Consider the following 21374-nt stretch of genomic DNA (forward strand, 5'->3'; position numbering starts at 1 on the left):
TCTAATATTAGGTTTTGGTTGAAGATCTGATAACATTCAGTATCACAAATATGCAAAAGTAGAGAAAATTAGAAAGGGGGCAAATACTTTTTCATAGCACTGTATATACACACACACACACTAAAGACGATGTGCAGACAGAGAGAGTGTATAGAGATAGGGATCTTTGTTTTGTCTAGAGTATAAAACCTGGTTTTATCTTGCCTTTGAACATGCTGAGTTAACCTTCCTCTAGCATGTATTGTCTGATCACAAGACTCTCTGTCTCTCCCTGTCTTCTGTCACTTACTTTCTTCTCTGTCTCTTCCTGTCTTCTCTGTCTCTTTCTGTCTTCTGTCTCTTACTGTCTTCTCTGTCTCTTCCTGTGTTCTCTGTCTCTTCCTGTCTTCTCTGTCTCTTTCTGTCTTCTGTCTCTTACTGTCTTCTCTGTCTCTTCCTGTCTTCTCTGTCTCTTTCTGTCTTCTGTCTCTTACTGTCTTCTCTGTCTCTTCCTGTCTTCTCTGTCTCTTCCTGTCTTCTCTGTCTCTTTCTGTCTTCTCTGTCTCTTCCTGTCTTCTCTGTCACTTCCTGTCTTCTCTGTCTCTTTCTGTCTTCTGTCTCTTCCTGTCTTCTGTCTCTTCCTGTCTTCTCTGTCTCTTTCTGTCTTCTCTGTCTCTTCCTGTTTTCTCTGTCTCTTCCTGTCTTCTCTGTCTCTTCCTGTCTTCTCTGTCTCTTTCTGTCTTCTCTGTCTCTTTCTGTCTTCTCTGTCTCTTTCTGTCTTCTCTGTCTCTTCCTGTCTTCTCTGTCTCTTTCTGTCTTCTCTCTTCCTGTCTTCACTGTCTCTTCCTGTGTTCTCTGTCTCTTCCTGTCTTCTCTGTCTCTTTCTGTCTTCTGTCTCTTACTGTCTTCTCTGTCTCTTCCTGTCTTCTCTGTCTCTTCCTGTGTTCTCTGTCTCTTCCTGTCTTCTCTGTCTCTTTCTGTCTTCTGTCTCTTACTGTCTTCTCTGTCTCTTCCTGTCTTCTCTGTCTCTTACTGTCTTCTCTGTCTCTTCCTGTCTTCTCTGTCTCTTCCTGTCTTCTCTGTCTCTTTCTGTCTTCTCTGTCTCTTCCTGTCTTCTCTGTCACTTCCTGTCTTCTCTGTCACTTCCTGTCTTCTCTGTCTCTTTCTGTCTTCTGTCTCTTCCTGTCTTCTCTGTCTCTTTCTGTCTTCTCTGTCTCTTCCTGTCTTCTCTGTCTCTTCCTGTCTTCTCTGTCTCTTCCTGTCTTCTCTGTCTCTTTCTGTCTTCTCTGTCTCTTTCTGTCTTCTCTGTCTCTTTCTGTCTTCTCTGTCTCTCTCTGTCTTCTCTGTCTCTTCCTGTCTTCTCTGTCTCTTTCTGTCTCATTCTATCTCTTTCTCGTTGTTCCTCTCTATCTTCTGTCTCACTCTCCCCCTCTTGTTTCTCTTTCTCTCTCCCTCAATATTCTCCCTCCCTCCCTCCCTCTCATCCCTCTCTCCCTCCCTCCCTCCCTCCCTCCCTCTCATCCCTCTCTAATCATCTCTTTAGGTATCATTTTATGGAGGCTATCTGCGGTATCGTCTGCACACTCAGACTATGAGGGGAGATGTTCTCTCTCTGCTCGCTGAAGCCTCTCGACCTGATGTCATTCTCAAGGTACACATCCCACCACAGGGACCAGGCGTTACACCTAACACCACGGGGACCAGGCGTTAAACCTAACACCACAGGGACCAGGCGTTACGTCCCACCACAGGGACCAGGCGTTACACCTAACACCACAGGAACCAGGCGTTACGTCCCACCACAGGGACCAGGCGTTACACCTAACACCACAGGGACCAGGCGTTACGTCCCACCACAGGGACCAGGCGTTACACCTAACACCACAGGGACCAGGCGTTACACCTAACACCACAGGGACCAGGCGTTACGTCCCACCACGGGGACCAGGCGTTACACCTAACACCACGGGGACCAGGCGTTACACCTAACATCACAGGGACCAGGCGTTACACCTAACACCACAGGGACCAGGCGTTACACCTAACACCACAGGGACCAGGCGTTACGTCCCACCACGGGGACCAGGCGTTACACCTAACACCACGGGGACCAGGCGTTACACCTAACACCACAGGGACCAGGCGTTACACCTAACACCACATGGACCAGGCGTTACACCTAACACCACAGGGACCAGGCGTTACACCTAACACCACAGGGACTAGGCGTTACGTCCCATCACAGGGACCAGGCGTTACACCTAACACCACAGGGACCAGGCGTTACACCTAACACCACAGGGACCAGGCGTTACGTCCCACCACGGGGACCAGGCGTTACACCTAACACCACGGGGACCAGGCGTTACACCTAACATCACAGGGACCAGGCGTTACACCTAACACCACAGGGACCAGGCGTTACGTCCCACCACAGGGACCAGGCGTTACACCTAAACACAGTAGAATGACGTTAACGCCACAGTAATAACGTATGTAAACCTTGTTCCTAGCAGTTAAGAGATCGGAGATCTGGTTCAATTCTGCTAATAAAGGCGCTTGTGTCGTTTAAATGCTGTATGTATGTGTGTCTCAGTCAACTGAGGAGCTGTACTCATTCACATTAACTACCAGTAAGGCTGGTTAGTTTCTGTTGATAATGGAGCTGTACTCATTCACATTAAATACCATTAAGGTTTGTTAATTGCTGTTGATAATGGAGCTGTACTCATTCACATTAACTACCAGTAAGGCTGGTTAGTTTCTGTTGATAATGGAGCTGTACTCATTCACATTAACTACCAGTAAGGCTGGTTAGTTTCTGTTGATAATGGTGCTGTACTCATTCACATTAACTACCAGTAAGGCTGGTTAATCCCTGTTGATAGTGGTGGATTGTTAATCCCTGTTGATAGTGGTTGTGTATCTGATAATAAATGTTTTGTGTCTCTGTGTCTACAGGGTAACCAGATGACCCTGGTGTTCATGGAGAGAGAATACTCTTCACCTGAAGAACCACACCTGGGGATAGTCCACATGGTGGAGGTAGGACACTGACCTGACCACCTGGGGATAGCCCACATGGTGGAGGGAGGACACTGACCTGACCACCTGGGGATAGTCCACATGGTGGAGGGAGGACACTGACCTGACCACCTGGGGATAGTCCACATGGTGGAGGGAGGACACTGACCTGAACACCTGGGGATAGTCCACATGGTGGAGGGAGGACACTGACCTGACCACCTGGGGATAGTCCACATGGTGGAGAGAGGACACTGACCTGACCACCTGGGGATAGTCCACATGGTGGAGGGAGGACACTGACCTGACCACCTGGGGATAGTCCACATGGTGGAGGGAGGACACTGACCTGACCACCTGGGGATAGTCCACATGGTGGAGGGAGGACACTGACCTGACCACCTGGGGATAGTCCACATGGTGGAGGGAGGACACTGACCTGACCACCTGGGGATAGTCCACATGGTGGAGGGAGGACACTGACCTGACCACCTGGGGATAGTCCACATGGTGGAGGGAGGACACTGACCTGACCACCTGGGGATAGTCCACATGGTGGAGGGAGGACACTGACCTGACCACCTGGGGATAGTCCACATGGTGGAGGGAGGACACTGACTGTTGTAGTATGTCTTCCCATCTAAATACACTGCTCAAAAAAATAAAGGGAACACTTAAACAACACAATGTAACTCCAAGTCAATCACACTTCTGTGAAATCAAACTGTCCACTTAGGAAGCAACACTGATTGACAATAAATTTCACATGCTGTTGTGCAAATGGAATAGACAACAGGTGGAAATTATAGGCAATTAGCAAGACACCCCCAATAAAGGACTGGTTTTGCAGGTGGTGACCACAGACCACTTCTCTGTTCCTATGCTTCCTGGCTGATGTTTTGGTCACTTTTGAATGCTGGCGGTGCTTTCACTCTAGTGGTAGCATGAGACGGAGTCTACAACCCACACAAGTGGCTCAGGTAGTGCAGCTCATCCAGGGTGGCACATCAATGCGAGCTGTGGCAAGAAGGTTTGCTGTGTCTGTCAGCGGTGTGTCCAGAGCATGGAGGCGCTACCAGGAGACAGGCCAGTACATCAGGAGACGTGGAGGATGCCGTAGGAGGGCAACAACCCAGCAGCAGGACTGCTACCTCCGCCTTTGTGCAAGGAGGAGCAGGAAGAGCACTGCCAGAGCCCTGCAAAATGACCTCCAGCAGGCCACAAATGTGCATGTGTCTGCTCAAACGGTCAGAAACAGACTCCATGAGGGTGGTATGAGGCCCCGACGTCCACAGGTGGGGGTTGTGCTTACAGCCCAACACCGTGCAGGATGTTTGGCATTTGCCAGAGAACACCAAGATTGGCAAATTCGCCACTGGCGCCCTGTGCTCTTCACAGATGAAAGCAGGTTCACACTGAGCACGTGACAGACGTGACAGAGTCTGGAGACGCCATGGAGAACGTTCTGCTGCCTGCAACATCCTCCAGCATGACCGGTTTGGCGGTGGGTCAGTCATGGTGTGGGGTGGCATTTCTTTGGTGTGGGGTGGCATTCCTCCATGTGCTCGCCAGAGGTAGCCTGACTGCCATTAGGTACCGAGATGAGATCCTCAGACCCCTTGTGACACCATATGCTGGTGCGGTTGGCCCTGGGTTCCTCCTAATGCAAGACAATGCTAGACCTCATGTGGCTGGAGTGTGTCAGCAGTTCCTGCAAGAGGAAGGCATTGATGCTATGGACTGGCCCGCCCGTTCCCCAGACCTGAATCCAATTGAGCACATCTGGGACATCATGTCTCGCTCCATCCACCAACGCCACGTTGCACCACAGACTGTCCAGGAGTTGGCGGATGCTTTAGTCCAGGTCTGGGAGGAGATCCCTCAGGAGACCATCCGCCACCTCATCAGGAGCATGCCCAGGCGTTGTAGGGGAGGTCATACAGGCACGTGAAGGCCACACACACTACTGAGCCTCATTTTGACTTGTTTTAAGGACATTACATCAAAGTTGGATCAGCCTGTAGTGTGGTTTTCCACTTTAATTTTGAGGGTGACTCCAAATCCAGACCTCCATGGGTTGATAAATTTGATTTCCATTGATCATTTTTGTGTGATTTTGTTGTCAGCACATTCAACTATGTAAAGAAAAAAGTATTTAATAATATTATTTCATTCATTCAGATCTAGGATGTGTTATTTTAGTGTTCCCTTTATTTTTTTGAGCAGTGTATATATTTGCAGTCTACTTAGAAGATTACAATCTAAGTGCAATATTCTGTCCTTTTGACATCTACATGAATGACACCATCATGACATCATAATAGCCATGCCTACTCTCACCCCAGTCTCTCTCTCTCTCTACCCCCCAGGGAAGTTTCCGCCACGCCCAGACGGGTAACGGCGTGTCTAGAGAGGAACTGATGATGGTTCTGGTGGGGTTAGAGTCTCTCCAGATCAGAGCTCTCCACTCCCAGTCCGCCCACACTGTGTCGCTACGCGGGGCGGCGCTGGAGGGGGCACAGACCCTGCCCACCGGGCGACATGCCAACAACGTAGAGATCTGCCTCTGTCCTGCTAACTACCAGGGAGACTCCTGCCAGGTTGGTGTTCTAAATGCGTTATTACTATGTTATTACTATGTTATTACTATGTTATTACTATGTTATTACTATGTTATTACTGAGCTATTAATATGTTATAAGTGGGTTAGGACTGGGTTAGGACTGTTATTAATATGTTAATAGTGTGTTATTTCTGAATCATTACTGTGTTATTACTGAATCATTACTGGGTTATTAGTGTGTTATTACTGAATCTTTACTGGGTTATTACTGGGTTATTAGTGTGTTATTACTGAATCATTATTGGGTTATTACTGGGTTATTAGTGTGTTATTACTGAATCATTACTGGGTTATTAGTGTGTTATTACTGAATCATTACTGGGTTATTACTGGGTTATTAGTGTGTTATTACTGAATCATTACTGGGTTATTACTGGGTTATTAGTGTGTTATTACTGAATCATTACTGGGTTATTACTGGGTTATTAGTGTGTTATTACTGAATCATTACTGGGTTATTACTGGGTTATTGGTGTGTTATTACTGAATCATTACTGGGTTATTACTGGGTTATTAGTGTGTTATTACTGAATCATTACTGGGTTATTAGTGTGTTATTACTGAATCATTACTGGGTTATTACTGGGTTATTAGTGTGTTATTACTGAATCATTACTGGGTTATTACCAGGGAGCCTCCTGCCAGGTTGGAATAAGTTGACTGATTAGTATTGTGTTATTAATGTGTTACTAACCCTGCCAGGTCAGACCACAGCCAGCTAACTGGTTAATATACATATGGTTACTACTGTATGTAATTATATTGCTTGATACCTATAAATGGGTTTGTATAGGTTTTTACTTGAGATATCCCAACCTTATAGTTAGGTGTGATAAACAGTGATTATACAGTATGTCCACAGATTTGTCCATGGAGACAGGAATCAAGTCAGAACCTCCCTCTCAACTTCTCTCTCTCTCTCCCCCTGCTCTCCCTCACCTTCTCTCTCTCTCTCTCCCCCTGTTCTCCCTCACCTTCTCTCTCTCTCTCTCCCCCTGTTCTCCCTCACCTTCTCTCTCTCTCCCCCTGCTCTCCCTCACCTTCTCCCCCTGCTCTCCCTCACCTTCTCCCCCTGCTCTCCCTCACCTTCTCCCCCTGCTCTCCCTCACCTTCTCTCTCTCTCCTCCTGCTCTCCCTCACCTTCTCTCTATCTCTCCTCCTGCTCTCCCTCACCTTCTCTCTATCTCTCCTCCTGCTCTCCCTCACCTTCTCTCTCTCTCCCCCTGCCGTCCCTCACCTTCTCTCTCTCTCCTCCTGCTCTCCCTCACCTTCTCTCTCTCTCCTCCTGCTCTCCCTCACCTTCTCTCTCTCTCCTCCTGCTCTCCCTCACCTTCTCTCTCTCTCCTCCTGCTCTCCCTCACCTTCTCTCTCTCTCTCCCCTGCTCTCCCTCACCTTTTCTCTCTCCCCCTGCTCTCCCTCACCTTTTCTCTCTCTCCCCCTGCTCTCCCTCACCTTTTCTCTCTCTCCCCTGCTCTCCCTCACCTTTTCTCTCTCTCCCCCTGCTCTCCCTCACCTTTTCTCTCTCTCCCCCTGCTTTCCCTCACCTTTTCTCTCTATCCCCCTGCTCTCCCTCACCTTCTCTCTCTCCCCCTGCTCTCCCTCACCTTCTCTCTCTCTCCCCGTGCTCTCCCTCACCTTCTCTCTCTTTACCCCTCCTCCCGTCTCTCTCCCCCTCTCCAGCAATGTGCTCCAGGGTACTACAGAGACACTAAAGGTTTGTTCCTGGGGAAGTGTGTTCCCTGCAACTGTAATGGCCACTCTGACCAATGTCTGGACAGGTCTGGAGTCTGTGAGGTGAGTGCTGTTTGTTTAAACCAGTCACAAAGATTGTTTACATCAATCGCAAACAAAAACACAAATGTAATTAATAGGTTACTCCTGGATGGATCAGGAAGTTGTATCAAAATGGAAGATGCAGACTCTCCTCTCTTTGCAATGAACTATTAATGACAACTGTAGTCAGTACTATAACACCACTATAACTGTAGTCAGGTCTATAACAACACTATAACTGTAGTCAGTAATATAACACCACTATAACTGTAGTCAGGACTATAACACCACTATAACTGTAGTCAGTAATATAACACCACTATAACTGTAGTCAGGACTATAACACCACTATAACTGTAGTCAGTAATATAACACCACTATAACTGTAGTCAGGACTATAACACCACTATAACTGTAGTCAGTACTATAACACCACTATAACTGTAGTCAGGACTATAACACCACTATAACTGTAGTCAGGACTATAACACCACTATAACTGTAGTCAGGACTATAACACCACTATAACTGTAGTCAGGTCTATAACACCAATATAACTGTAGTCAGTAATATAACACCACTATAACTGTAGTAAGGACTATAACACCACTATAACTGTAGTCAGGACTATAACACCACTATAACAGTAGTCAGGTCTATAACACCACTATAACTGTAGTCAGGACTATAACACCACTATAACTGTAGTCAGGACTATAACACCACTATAACTGTAGTCAGTACTATAACACCACTATAACTGTAGTCAGTACTATAACACCACTATAACTGTAGTCAGGACTATAACACCACTATAACTGTAGTCAGGACTATAACACCACTATAACTGTAGTCAGGACTATAACACCACTATAACTGTAGTCAGGACTATAACACCACTATAACTGTAGTCAGGACTGTAACACCACTATAACTGTAGTCAGGACTATAACACCACTATAACTGTAGTCAGTACTATAACACCACTATAACTGTAGTCAGTACTGTAACACCACTATAACTGTAGTCAGGACTATAACACCACTATAACTGTAGTCAGGACTATAACACCACTATAACTGTAGTCAGGACTATAACACCACTATAACTGTAGTCAGGTCTATAACACCACTATAACTGTAGTCAGGACTATAACACCACTATAACTGTAGTCAGTACTATAACACCACTATAACTGTAGTCAGGACTATAACACCACTATAACTGTAGTCAGGACTATAACACCACTATAACTGTAGTCAGGACTATAACACCACTATAACTGTAGTCAGGTCTATAACACCACTATAACTGTAGTCAGGACTATAACACCACTATAACTGTAGTCAGGACTATAACACCACTATAACTGTAGTCAGGACTATAACACCACTATAACTGTAGTCAGGACTATAACACCACTATAACTGTAGTCAGGACTATAACACCACTATAACTGTAGTCAGGACTATAACACCACTATAACTGTAGTCAGGACTATAACACCACTATAACTGTAGTCAGGACTATAACACCACTATAACTGTAGTCAGGACTATAACACCACTATAACTGTAGTCAGGACTATAACACCACTATAACTGTAGTCAGGACTATAACACCACTATAACTGTAGTCAGTACTATAACACCACTATAACTGTAGTCAGGACTATAACACCACTATAACTGTAGTCAGGACTATAACACCACTATAACTGTAGTCAGGACTATAACACCACTATAACTGTAGTCAGGACTATAACACCACTATAACTGTAGTCAGGTACTATAACACCACTATAACTGTAGTCAGGACTATAACACCACTATAACTGTAGTCAGGACTATAACACCACTATAACTGTAGTCAGGACTATAACACCACTATAACTGTAGTCAGGACTATAACACCACTATAACTGTAGTCAGGACTATAACACCACTATAACTGTAGTCAGGACTATAACACCACTATAACTGTAGTCAGGACTATAACACCACTATAACTGTAGTCAGGACTATAACACCACTATAACTGTAGTCAGGACTACTAACACCACTATAACTGTAGTCAGGACTATAACACCACTATAACTGTAGTCAGGACTATAACACCACTATAACTGTAGTCAGGTCTATAACACCACTATAACTGTAGTCAGGACTATAACACCACTATAACTGTAGTCAGGACTATAACACCACTATAACTGTAGTCAGGACTATAACACCACTATAACTGTAGTCAGGACTATAACACCACTATAACTGTAGTCAGGACTATAACACCACTATAACTGTAGTCAGGTCTATAACACCACTATAACTGTAGTCAGGACTATAACACCACTATAACTGTAGTCAGGACTATAACACCACTATAACTGTAGTCAGGACTATAACACCACTATAACTGTAGTCAGGTCTATAACACCACTATAACTGTAGTCAGTACTATAACACCACTATAACTGTAGTCAGGACTATAACACCACTATAACTGTAGTCAGGTCTATAACACCACTATAACTGTAGTCAGGACTATAACACCACTATAACTGTAGTCAGGACTATAACACCACTATAACTGTAGTCAGGACTATAACACCACTATAACTGTAGTCAGGACTATAACACCACTATAACTGTAGTCAGGACTATAACACCACTATAACTGTAGTCAGGACTATAACACCACTATAACTGTAGTCAGGACTATAACACCACTATAACTGTAGTCAGGACTATAACACCACTATAACTGTAGTCAGGACTATAACACCACTATAACTGTAGTCAGGACTATAACACCACTATAACTGTAGTCAGTACTATAACACCACTATAACTGTAGTCAGGACTATAACACCACTATAACTGTAGTCAGGACTATAACACCACTATAACTGTAGTCAGGACTATAACACCACTATAACTGTAGTCAGGACTATAACACCACTATAACTGTAGTCAGGACTATAACACCACTATAACTGTAGTCAGGACTATAACACCACTATAACTGTAGTCAGGACTATAACACCACTATAACTGTAGTCAGGACTATAACACCACTATAACTGTAGTCAGGACTATAACACCACTATAACTGTAGTCAGGTCTATAACACCACTATAACTGTAGTCAGGACTATAACACCACTATAACTGTAGTCAGGACTATAACACCACTATAACTGTAGTCAGGACTATAACACCACTATAACTGTAGTCAGGTCTATAACACCACTATAACTGTAGTCAGGACTATAACACCACTATAACTGTAGTCAGGACTATAACACCACTATAACTGTAGTCAGGACTATAACACCACTATAACTGTAGTCAGGACTGTAACACCACTATAACTGTAGTCAGGACTATAACACCACTATAACTGTAGTCAGGTCTATAACACCACTATAACTGTAGTCAGGACTATAACACCACTATAACTGTAGTCAGTACTATAACACCACTATAACTGTAGTCAGGTCTATAACACCACTATAACTGTAGTCAGGACTATAACACCACTATAACTGTAGTCAGGACTATAACACCACTATAACTGTAGTCAGGACTATAACACCACTATAACTGTAGTCAGGACTATAACACCACTATAACTGTAGTCAGGACTATAACACCACTATAACTGTAGTCAGGTACTATAACACCACTATAACTGTAGTCAGGACTATAACACCACTATAACTGTAGTCAGGACTATAACACCACTATAACTGTAGTCAGGTCTATAACACCACTATAACTGTAGTCAGGACTATAACACCACTATAACTGTAGTCAGTACTATAACACCACTATAACTGTAGTCAGGACTATAACACCACTATAACTGTAGTCAGGACTATAACACCACTATAACTGTAGTCAGGACTATAACACCACTATAACTGTAGTCAGGACTATAACACCACTATAACTGTAGTCAGGTCTATAACACCACTATAACTGTAGTCAGGACTATAACACCACTATAACTGTAGTCAGGACTATAACACCACTATAACTGTAGTCAGGACTATAACACCACTATAACTGTAGTCAGGACTATAACACCACTATAACTGTAGTCAGGACTATAACACCACTATAACTGTAGTCAGGACTATAACACCACTATAACTGTAGTCAGGTCTATAACACCACTATAACTGTAGTCAGGACTATAACACCACTATAACTGTAGTCAGGACTATAACACCACTATAACTGTAGTCAGGACTATAACACCACTATAACTGTAGTCAGGTCTATAACACCACTATAACTGTAGTCAGTACTATAACACCACTATAACTGTAGTCAGGACTATAACACCACTATAACTGTAGTCAGGACTATAACACCACTATAACTGTAGTCAGGACTATAACACCACTATAACTGTAGTCAGGACTATAACACCACTATAACTGTAGTCAGGTCTATAACACCACTATAACTGTAGTCAGGACTATAACACCACTATAACTGTAGTCAGGACTATAACACCACTATAACTGTAGTCAGGACTATAACACCACTATAACTGTAGTCAGGTCTATAACACCACTATAACTGTAGTCAGTACTATAACACCACTATAACTGTAGTCAGGACTATAACACCACTATAACTGTAGTCAGGACTATAACACCACTATAACTGTAGTCAGGTCTATAACAACACTATAACTGTAGTCAGGACTATAACACCACTATAACTGTAGTCAGGACTATAACACCACTATAACTGTAGTCAGGTCTATAACACCACTATAACTGTAGTCAGGACTATAACACCACTATAACTGTAGTCAGGACTATAACACCACTATAACTGTAGTCAGGACTATAACACCACTATAACTGTAGTCAGGTCTATAACACCACTATAACTATAGTCAGGACTATAACACCACTATAACTGTAGTCAGGACTATAACACCACTATAACTGTAGTCAGGACTATAACACCACTATAACTATAGTCAGGACTATAACGCCACTATAACTGTAGTCAGTACTATAACACCACTATAACTGTAGTCAGGACTATAACACCACTATAACTGTAGTCAGGACTATAACACCACTATAACTGTAGTCAGGACTATAACACCACTATAACTGTAGTCGGTACTATAACACCACTATAACTGTAGTCAGGACTATAACACCACTATAACTGTAGTCAGGACTATAACACCACTATAACTGTAGTCAGGACTATAACACCACTATAACTGTAGTCAGGACTATAACACCACTATAACTGTAGTCAGGACTATAACACCACTATAACTGTAGTCAGGACTATAACACCACTATAACTGTAGTCAGGACTATAACACCACTATAACTGTAGTCAGGACTATAACACCACTATAACTGTAGTCAGTACTATAACACCACTATAACTGTAGTCAGGTCTATAACACCACTATAACTGTAGTCAGGACTATAACACCACTATAACTGTAGTCAGGACTATAACACCACTATAACTGTAGTCAGGACTATAACACCACTATAACTGTAGTCAGGTCTATAACACCACTATAACTGTAGTCAGGACTATAACACCACTATAACTGTAGTCAGGACTATAACACCACTATAACTGTAGTCAGGACTATAACACCACTATAACTGTAGTCAGGACTGTAACACCACTATAACTGTAGTCAGGACTGTAACACCACAATAACTGTAGTCAGGTCTATAACACCACTATAACTGTAGTCAGGACTATAACACCACTATAACTGTAGTCAGGACTATAACACCACTATAACTGTAGTCAGGTCTATAACACCACTATAACTGTAGTCAGGACTATAACACCACTATAACTGTAGTCAGTACTATAACACCACTATAACTGTAGTCAGGACTATAACACCACTATAACTGTAGTCAGGACTATAACACCACTATAACTGTAGTCAGGACTATAACACCACTATAACTGTAGTCAGTACTATAACACCACTATAACTGTAGTCAGTACTATAACACCACTATAACTGTAGTCAGGAGTATAACACCACTATAACTGTAGTCAGGTCTATAACACCACTATAACTGTAGTCAGGACTATAACACCACTATAACTGTAGTCAGTACTATAACACCACTATAACTGTAGTCAGGTCTATAACACCACTATAACTGTAGTCAGGACTATAACACCACTATAACTGTAGTCAGGACTATAACACCACTATAACTGTAGTCAGGACTATAACACCACTATAACTGTAGTCAGGTCTATAACACCACTATAACTGTAGTCAGGACTATAACACCACTATAACTGTAGTCAGGACTATAACACCACTATAACTGTAGTCAGGACTATAACACCACTATAACTGTAGTCAGGACTATAACACCACTATAACTGTAGTCAGGACTATAACACCACTATAACTGTAGTCAGGACTGTAACACCACTATAACTGTAGTCAGGACTATAACACCACTATAACTGTAGTCAGGACTATAACACCACTATAACTGTAGTCAGGACTATAACACCACTATAACTGTAGTCAGGACTATAACACCACTATAACTGTAGTCAGGTCTATAACACCACTATAACTGTAGTCAGTACTATAACACCACTATAACTGTAGTCAGGACTATAACACCACTATAACTGTAGTCAGGACTATAACACCACTATAACTGTAGTCAGGACTATAACACCACTATAACTGTAGTCAGGTCTATAACACCACTATAACTGTAGTCAGGTCTATAACACCACTATAACTGTAGTCAGGACTATAACACCACTATAACTGTAGTCAGGACTATAACACCACTATAACTGTAGTCAGGTCTATAACACCACTATAACTGTAGTCAGGTCTATAACACCACTATAACTGTAGTCAGTACTATAACACCACTATAACTGTAGTCAGGACTATAACACCACTATAACTGTAGTCAGGACTATAACACCACTATAACTGTAGTCAGGTCTATAACAACACTATAACTGTAGTCAGGACTATAACACCACTATAACTGTAGTCAGGACTATAACACCACTATAACTGTAGTCAGGTCTATAACAACACTATAACTGTAGTCAGGACTATAACACCACTATAACTGTAGTCAGGACTATAACACCACTATAACTGTAGTCAGGTCTATAACACCACTATAACTGTAGTCAGGACTATAACACCACTATAACTGTAGTCAGGACTATAACACCACTATAACTGTAGTCAGGTCTATAACAACACTATAACTGTAGTCAGGACTATAACACCACTATAACTGTAGTCAGGACTATAACACCACTATAACTGTAGTCAGGTCTATAACAACACTATAACTGTAGTCAGGACTATAACACCACTATAACTGTAGTCAGGACTATAACACCACTATAACTGTAGTCAGGACTATAACACCACTATAACTGTAGTCAGGTCTATAACACCACTATAACTATAGTCAGGACTATAACACCACTATAACTGTAGTCAGGACTATAACACCACTATAACTGTAGTCAGGACTATAACACCACTATAACTATAGTCAGGACTATAACGCCACTATAACTGTAGTCGGTACTAAAACACCACTATAACTGTAGTCAGGACTATAACACCACTATAACTGTAGTCAGGACTATAACACCACTATAACTGTAGTCAGGACTATAACACCACTATAACTGTAGTCGGTACTAAAACACCACTATAACTGTAGTCAGGACTATAACACCACTATAACTGTAGTCAGGACTATAACACCACTATAACTGTAGTCAGGACTATAACACCACTATAACTGTAGTCAGGCATATAACACCACTATAACTGTAGTCAGGACTATAACACCACTATAACTGTAGTCAGGACTATAACACCACTATAACTGTAGTCAGGACTATAACACCACTATAACTGTAGTCAGGACTATAACACCACTATAACTGTAGTCAGTACTATAACACCACTATAACTGTAGTCAGGTCTATAACACCACTATAACTGTAGTCAGGACTATAACACCACTATAACTGTAGTCAGGACTATAACACCACTATAACTGTAGTCATTACTATAACACCACTATAACTGTAGTCAGGTCTATAACACCACTATAACTGTAGTCAGGACTATAACACCACTATAACTGTAGTCAGGACTATAACACCACTATAACTGTAGTCAGGACTATAACACCACTATAACTGTAGTCAGGACTGTAACACCACTATAACTGTAGTCAGGACTGTAACACCACAATAACTGTAGTCAGGTCTATAACACCACTATAACTGTAGTCAGGACTATAACACCACTATAACTGTAGTCAGTACTATAACACCACTATAACTGTAGTCAGGTCTATAACACCACTATAACTGTAGTCAGTACTATAACACCACTATAACTGTAGTCAGTACTATAACACCACTATAACTGTAGTCAGGTCTATAACACCACTAACTGTAGTCAGGACTATATCCCCACTATAACTGTAGTCAGTACTATAACACCACTATAACTGTAGTCAGGACTATAACACCACTATAACTGTAGTCAGGACTATAACACCACTATAACTGTAGTCAGGACTATAACACCACTATAACTGTAGTCAGGTCTATAACACCACTATAACTGTAGTCAGGTCTATAACACCACTATAACTGTAGTCAGTACTATAACACCACTATAACTGTAGTCAGGACTGTAACACCACTATAACTGTAGTCAGGACTATAACACCACTATAACTGTAGTCAGTACTATAACACCACTATAACTGTAGTCAGGACTGTAACACCACTATAACTGTAGTCAGGTCTGTAACACCACTATAACTGTAGTCAGGACTATAACACCACTATAACTGTAGTCAGGACTATAACACCACTATAACTGTAGTCAGGTCTATAACACCACTATAACTGTAGTCAGGACTATAACACCACTATAACTGTAGTCAGTACTATAACACCACTATAACTGTAGTCAGGACTATAACACCACTATAACTGTAGTCAGGACTATAACACCACTATAACTGTAGTCAGGACTATAACACCACTATAACTGTAGTCAGGACTATAACACCACTATAACTGTAGTCAGGTCTATAACACCACTATAACTGTAGTCAGGTCTATAACACCACTATAACTGTAGTCAGGACTATAACACCACTATAACTGTAGTCAGTACTATAACACCACTATAACTGTAGTCAGGACTATAACACCACTATAACTGTAGTCAGGTCTATAACGCCACTAAAACTGTAGTCAGGACTATAACACCACTATAACTGTAGTCAGGACTATAACACCACTATAACTGTAGTCAGGACTATAACACCACTATAACTGTAGTCAGGTCTATAACACCACTATAACTGTAGTCAGGACTATAACACCACTATAACTGTAGTCAGGACTATAACACCACTATAACTGTAGTCAGGTCTATAACACCACTATAACTGTAGTCAGGACTATAACACCACTATAACTGTAGTCAGGACTATAACACCACTATAACTGTAGTCAGGTCTATAACAACACTATAACTGTAGTCAGGACTATAACACCACTATAACTGTAGTCAGGACTATAACACCACTATAACTGTAGTCAGGTCTATAACAACACTATAACTGTAGTCAGGACTATAACACCACTATAACTGTAGTCAGTACTATAACACCACTATAACTGTAGTCAGGACTATAACACCACTATAACTGTAGTCAGGTCTATAACACCACTATAACTGTAGTCAGTACTATAACACCACTATAACTGTAGTCAGGACTATAACACCACTATAACTGTAGTCAGGTCTATAACACCACTATAACTGTAGTCAGGACTATAACACCACTATAACTGTAGTCAGGACTATAACACCACTATAACTGTAGTCAGGACTATAACACCACTATAACTGTAGTCAGGACTATAACGCCACTATAACTGTAGTCGGTACTAAAACACCACTATAACTGTAGTCAGGACTATAACACCACTATAACTGTAGTCAGGACTATAACACCACTATAACTGTAGTCAGGACTATAACACCACTATAACTGTAGTCGGTACTAAAACACCACTATAACTGTAGTCAGGACTATAACACCACTATAACTGTAGTCAGGACTATAACACCACTATAACTGTAGTCAGGACTATAACACCACTATAACTGTAGTCAGGCCTATAACACCACTATAACTGTAGTCAGGACTATAACACCACTATAACTGTAGTCAGGACTATAACACCACTATAACTGTAGTCAGTACTATAACACCACTATAACTGTAGTCAGGTCTATAACACCACTATAACTGTAGTCAGGACTATAACACCACTATAACTGTAGTCAGGACTATAACACCACTATAACTGTAGTCAGTACTATAACACCACTATAACTGTAGTCAGGTCTATAACACCACTATAACTGTAGTCAGGACTATAACACCACTATAACTGTAGTCAGGACTATAACACCACTATAACTGTAGTCAGGACTATAACACCACTATAACTGTAGTCAGGACTGTAACACCACTATAACTGTAGTCAGGACTGTAACACCACTATAACTGTAGTCAGGTCTATAACACCACTATAACTGTAGTCAGGACTATAACACCACTATAACTGTAGTCAGTACTATAACACCACTATAACTGTAGTCAGGTCTATAACACCACTATAACTGTAGTCAGTACTATAACACCACTATAACTGTAGTCAGTACTATAACACCACTATAACTGTAGTCAGGTCTATAACACCACTAACTGTAGTCAGGACTATATCACCACTATAACTGTAGTCAGTACTATAACACCACTATAACTGTAGTCAGGACTATAACACCACTATAACTGTAGTCAGGACTATAACACCACTATAACTGTAGTCAGGACTATAACACCACTATAACTGTAGTCAGGTCTATAACACCACTATAACTGTAGTCAGGTCTATAACACCACTATAACTGTAGTCAGTACTATAACACCACTATAACTGTAGTCAGGACTATAACACCACTATAACTGTAGTCAGGACTATAACACCACTATAACTGTAGTCAGTACTATAACACCACTATAACTGTAGTCAGGACTGTAACACCACTATAACTGTAGTCAGGTCTGTAACACCACTATAACTGTAGTCAGGACTATAACACCACTATAACTATAGTCAGGACTATAACACCACTATAACTGTAGTCAGGACTATAACACCACTATAACTGTAGTCAGGACTATAACACCACTATAACTGTAGTCAGTACTATAACACCACTATAACTGTAGTCAGGACTATAACACCACTATAACTGTAGTCAGGACTATAACACCACTATAACTGTAGTCAGGACTATAACACCACTATAACTGTAGTCAGGTCTATAACACCACTATAACTGTAGTCAGGTCTATAACACCACTATAACTGTAGTCAGGACTATAACACCACTATAACTGTAGTCAGTACTATAACACCACTATAACTGTAGTCAGGACTATAACACCACTATAACTGTAGTCAGGACTATAACGCCACTATAACTGTAGTCAGGACTATAACACCACTATAACTGTAGTCAGGACTATAACACCACTATAACTGTAGTCAGTACTATAACACCACTATAACTGTAGTCAGGACTATAACACCACTATAACTGTAGTCAGGACTATAACACCACTATAACTGTAGTCAGGATTATAACACCACTATAACTGTAGTCAGTACTATAACACCACTATAACTGTAGTCAGGACAATAACACCACTATAACTGTAGTCAGGACTATAACACCACTATAACTGTAGTCAGGACTATAACACCACTATAACTGTAGTCAGTACTATAACACCACTATAACTGTAGTCAGGACTATAACACCACTATAACTGTAGTCAGGACTATAACACCACTATAACTGTAGTCAGGACTATAACACCACTATAACTGTAGTCAGGACTATAACACCACTATAACTGTAGTCAGGACTGTAACACCACTATAACTGTAGTCAGGACTGTAACACCACAATAACTGTAGTCAGGTCTATAACACCACTATAACTGTAGTCAGGACTATAACACCACTATAACTGTAGTCAGTACTATAACACCACTATAACTGTAGTCAGGTCTATAACACCACTATAACTGTAGTCAGTACTATAACACCACTATAACTGTAGTCAGTACTATAACACCACTATAACTGTAGTCAGGTCTATAACACCACTAACTGTAGTCAGGACTATATCCCCACTATAACTGTAGTCAGTACTATAACACCACTATAACTGTAGTCAGGACTATAACACCACTATAACTGTAGTCAGGACTATAACACCACTATAACTGTAGTCAGGACTATAACACCACTATAACTGTAGTCAGGTCTATAACACCACTATAACTGTAGTCAGGTCTATAACACCACTATAACTGTAGTCAGTACTATAACACCACTATAACTGTAGTCAGGACTGTAACACCACTATAACTGTAGTCAGGACTATAACACCACTATAACTGTAGTCAGTACTATAACACCACTATAACTGTAGTCAGGACTGTAACACCACTATAACTGTAGTCAGGTCTGTAACACCACTATAACTGTAGTCAGGACTATAACACCACTATAACTGTAGTCAGGACTATAACACCACTATAACTGTAGTCAGGTCTATAACACCACTATAACTGTAGTCAGGACTATAACACCACTATAACTGTAGTCAGTACTATAACACCACTATAACTGTAGTCAGGACTATAACACCACTATAACTGTAGTCAGGACTATAACACCACTATAACTGTAGTCAGGACTATAACACCACTATAACTGTAGTCAGGACTATAACACCACTATAACTGTAGTCAGGTCTATAACACCACTATAACTGTAGTCAGGTCTATAACACCACTATAACTGTAGTCAGGACTATAACACCACTATAACTGTAGTCAGTACTATAACACCACTATAACTGTAGTCAGGACTATAACACCACTATAACTGTAGTCAGGACTATAACGCCACTATAACTGTAGTCAGGACTATAACACCACTATGACTGTAGTCAGGACTATAACACCACTATAACTGTAGTCAGTACTATAACACCACTATAACTGTAGTCAGGACTATAACACCACTATAACTGTAGTCAGGACTATAACACCACTATAACTGTAGTCAGGACTATAACACCACTATAACTGTAGTCAGTACTATAACACCACTATAACTGTAGTCAGGACTATAACACCACTATAACTGTAGTCAGGACTATAACACCACTATAACTGTAGTCAGGACTATAACACCACTATAACTGTAGTCAGTACTATAACACCACTATAACTGTAGTCAGGACTATAACACCACTATAACTGTAGTCAGGACTATAACACCACTATAACTGTAGTCAGGACTATAACACCACTATAACTGTAGTCAGGACTATAACACCACTATAACTGTAGTCAGGACTATAACACCACTATAACTGTAGTCAGGACTGTAACACCACTATAACTGTAGTCAGGACTATAACACCACTATAACTGTAGTCAGGACTATAACACCACTATAACTGTAGTCAGGACTATAACACCACTATAACTGTAGTCAGGACTATAACACCACTATAACTGTAGTCAGGTCTATAACACCACTATAACTGTAGTCAGGACTATAACACCACTATAACTGTAGTCAGGACTATAACACCACTATAACTGTAGTCAGGACTATAACACCACTATAACTGTAGTCAGGACTATAACACCACTATAACTGTAGTCAGTACTATAACACCACTATAACTGTAGTCAGGACTATAACACCACTATAACTGTAGTCAGGTCTATAACACC

At 41.4% G+C, this 21374-nt stretch overlaps 1 protein-coding gene across 1 annotated transcript in view; it reads left to right on the forward strand.

The window, feature by feature from the left end:
• LOC121538046 (laminin subunit alpha-5-like) overlaps positions 1–21374 on the forward strand; it is a 224751-nt gene that overhangs the window by 124967 nt on the left and 78410 nt on the right. Inside the window, exons 40-43 of the mRNA XM_045206924.1 lie at positions 1523–1630; positions 2941–3024; positions 5373–5603; positions 7308–7421. Coding sequence (XP_045062859.1) covers positions 1523–1630; positions 2941–3024; positions 5373–5603; positions 7308–7421 — 537 coding nt within the window. The remainder of the gene's footprint in view (positions 1–1522; positions 1631–2940; positions 3025–5372; positions 5604–7307; positions 7422–21374) is intronic.

The sequence above is a fragment of the Coregonus clupeaformis genome, chromosome 24 (genome assembly GCF_020615455.1).
Source record: "Coregonus clupeaformis isolate EN_2021a chromosome 24, ASM2061545v1, whole genome shotgun sequence".
Lineage (NCBI taxonomy): Eukaryota > Metazoa > Chordata > Actinopteri > Salmoniformes > Salmonidae > Coregonus > Coregonus clupeaformis.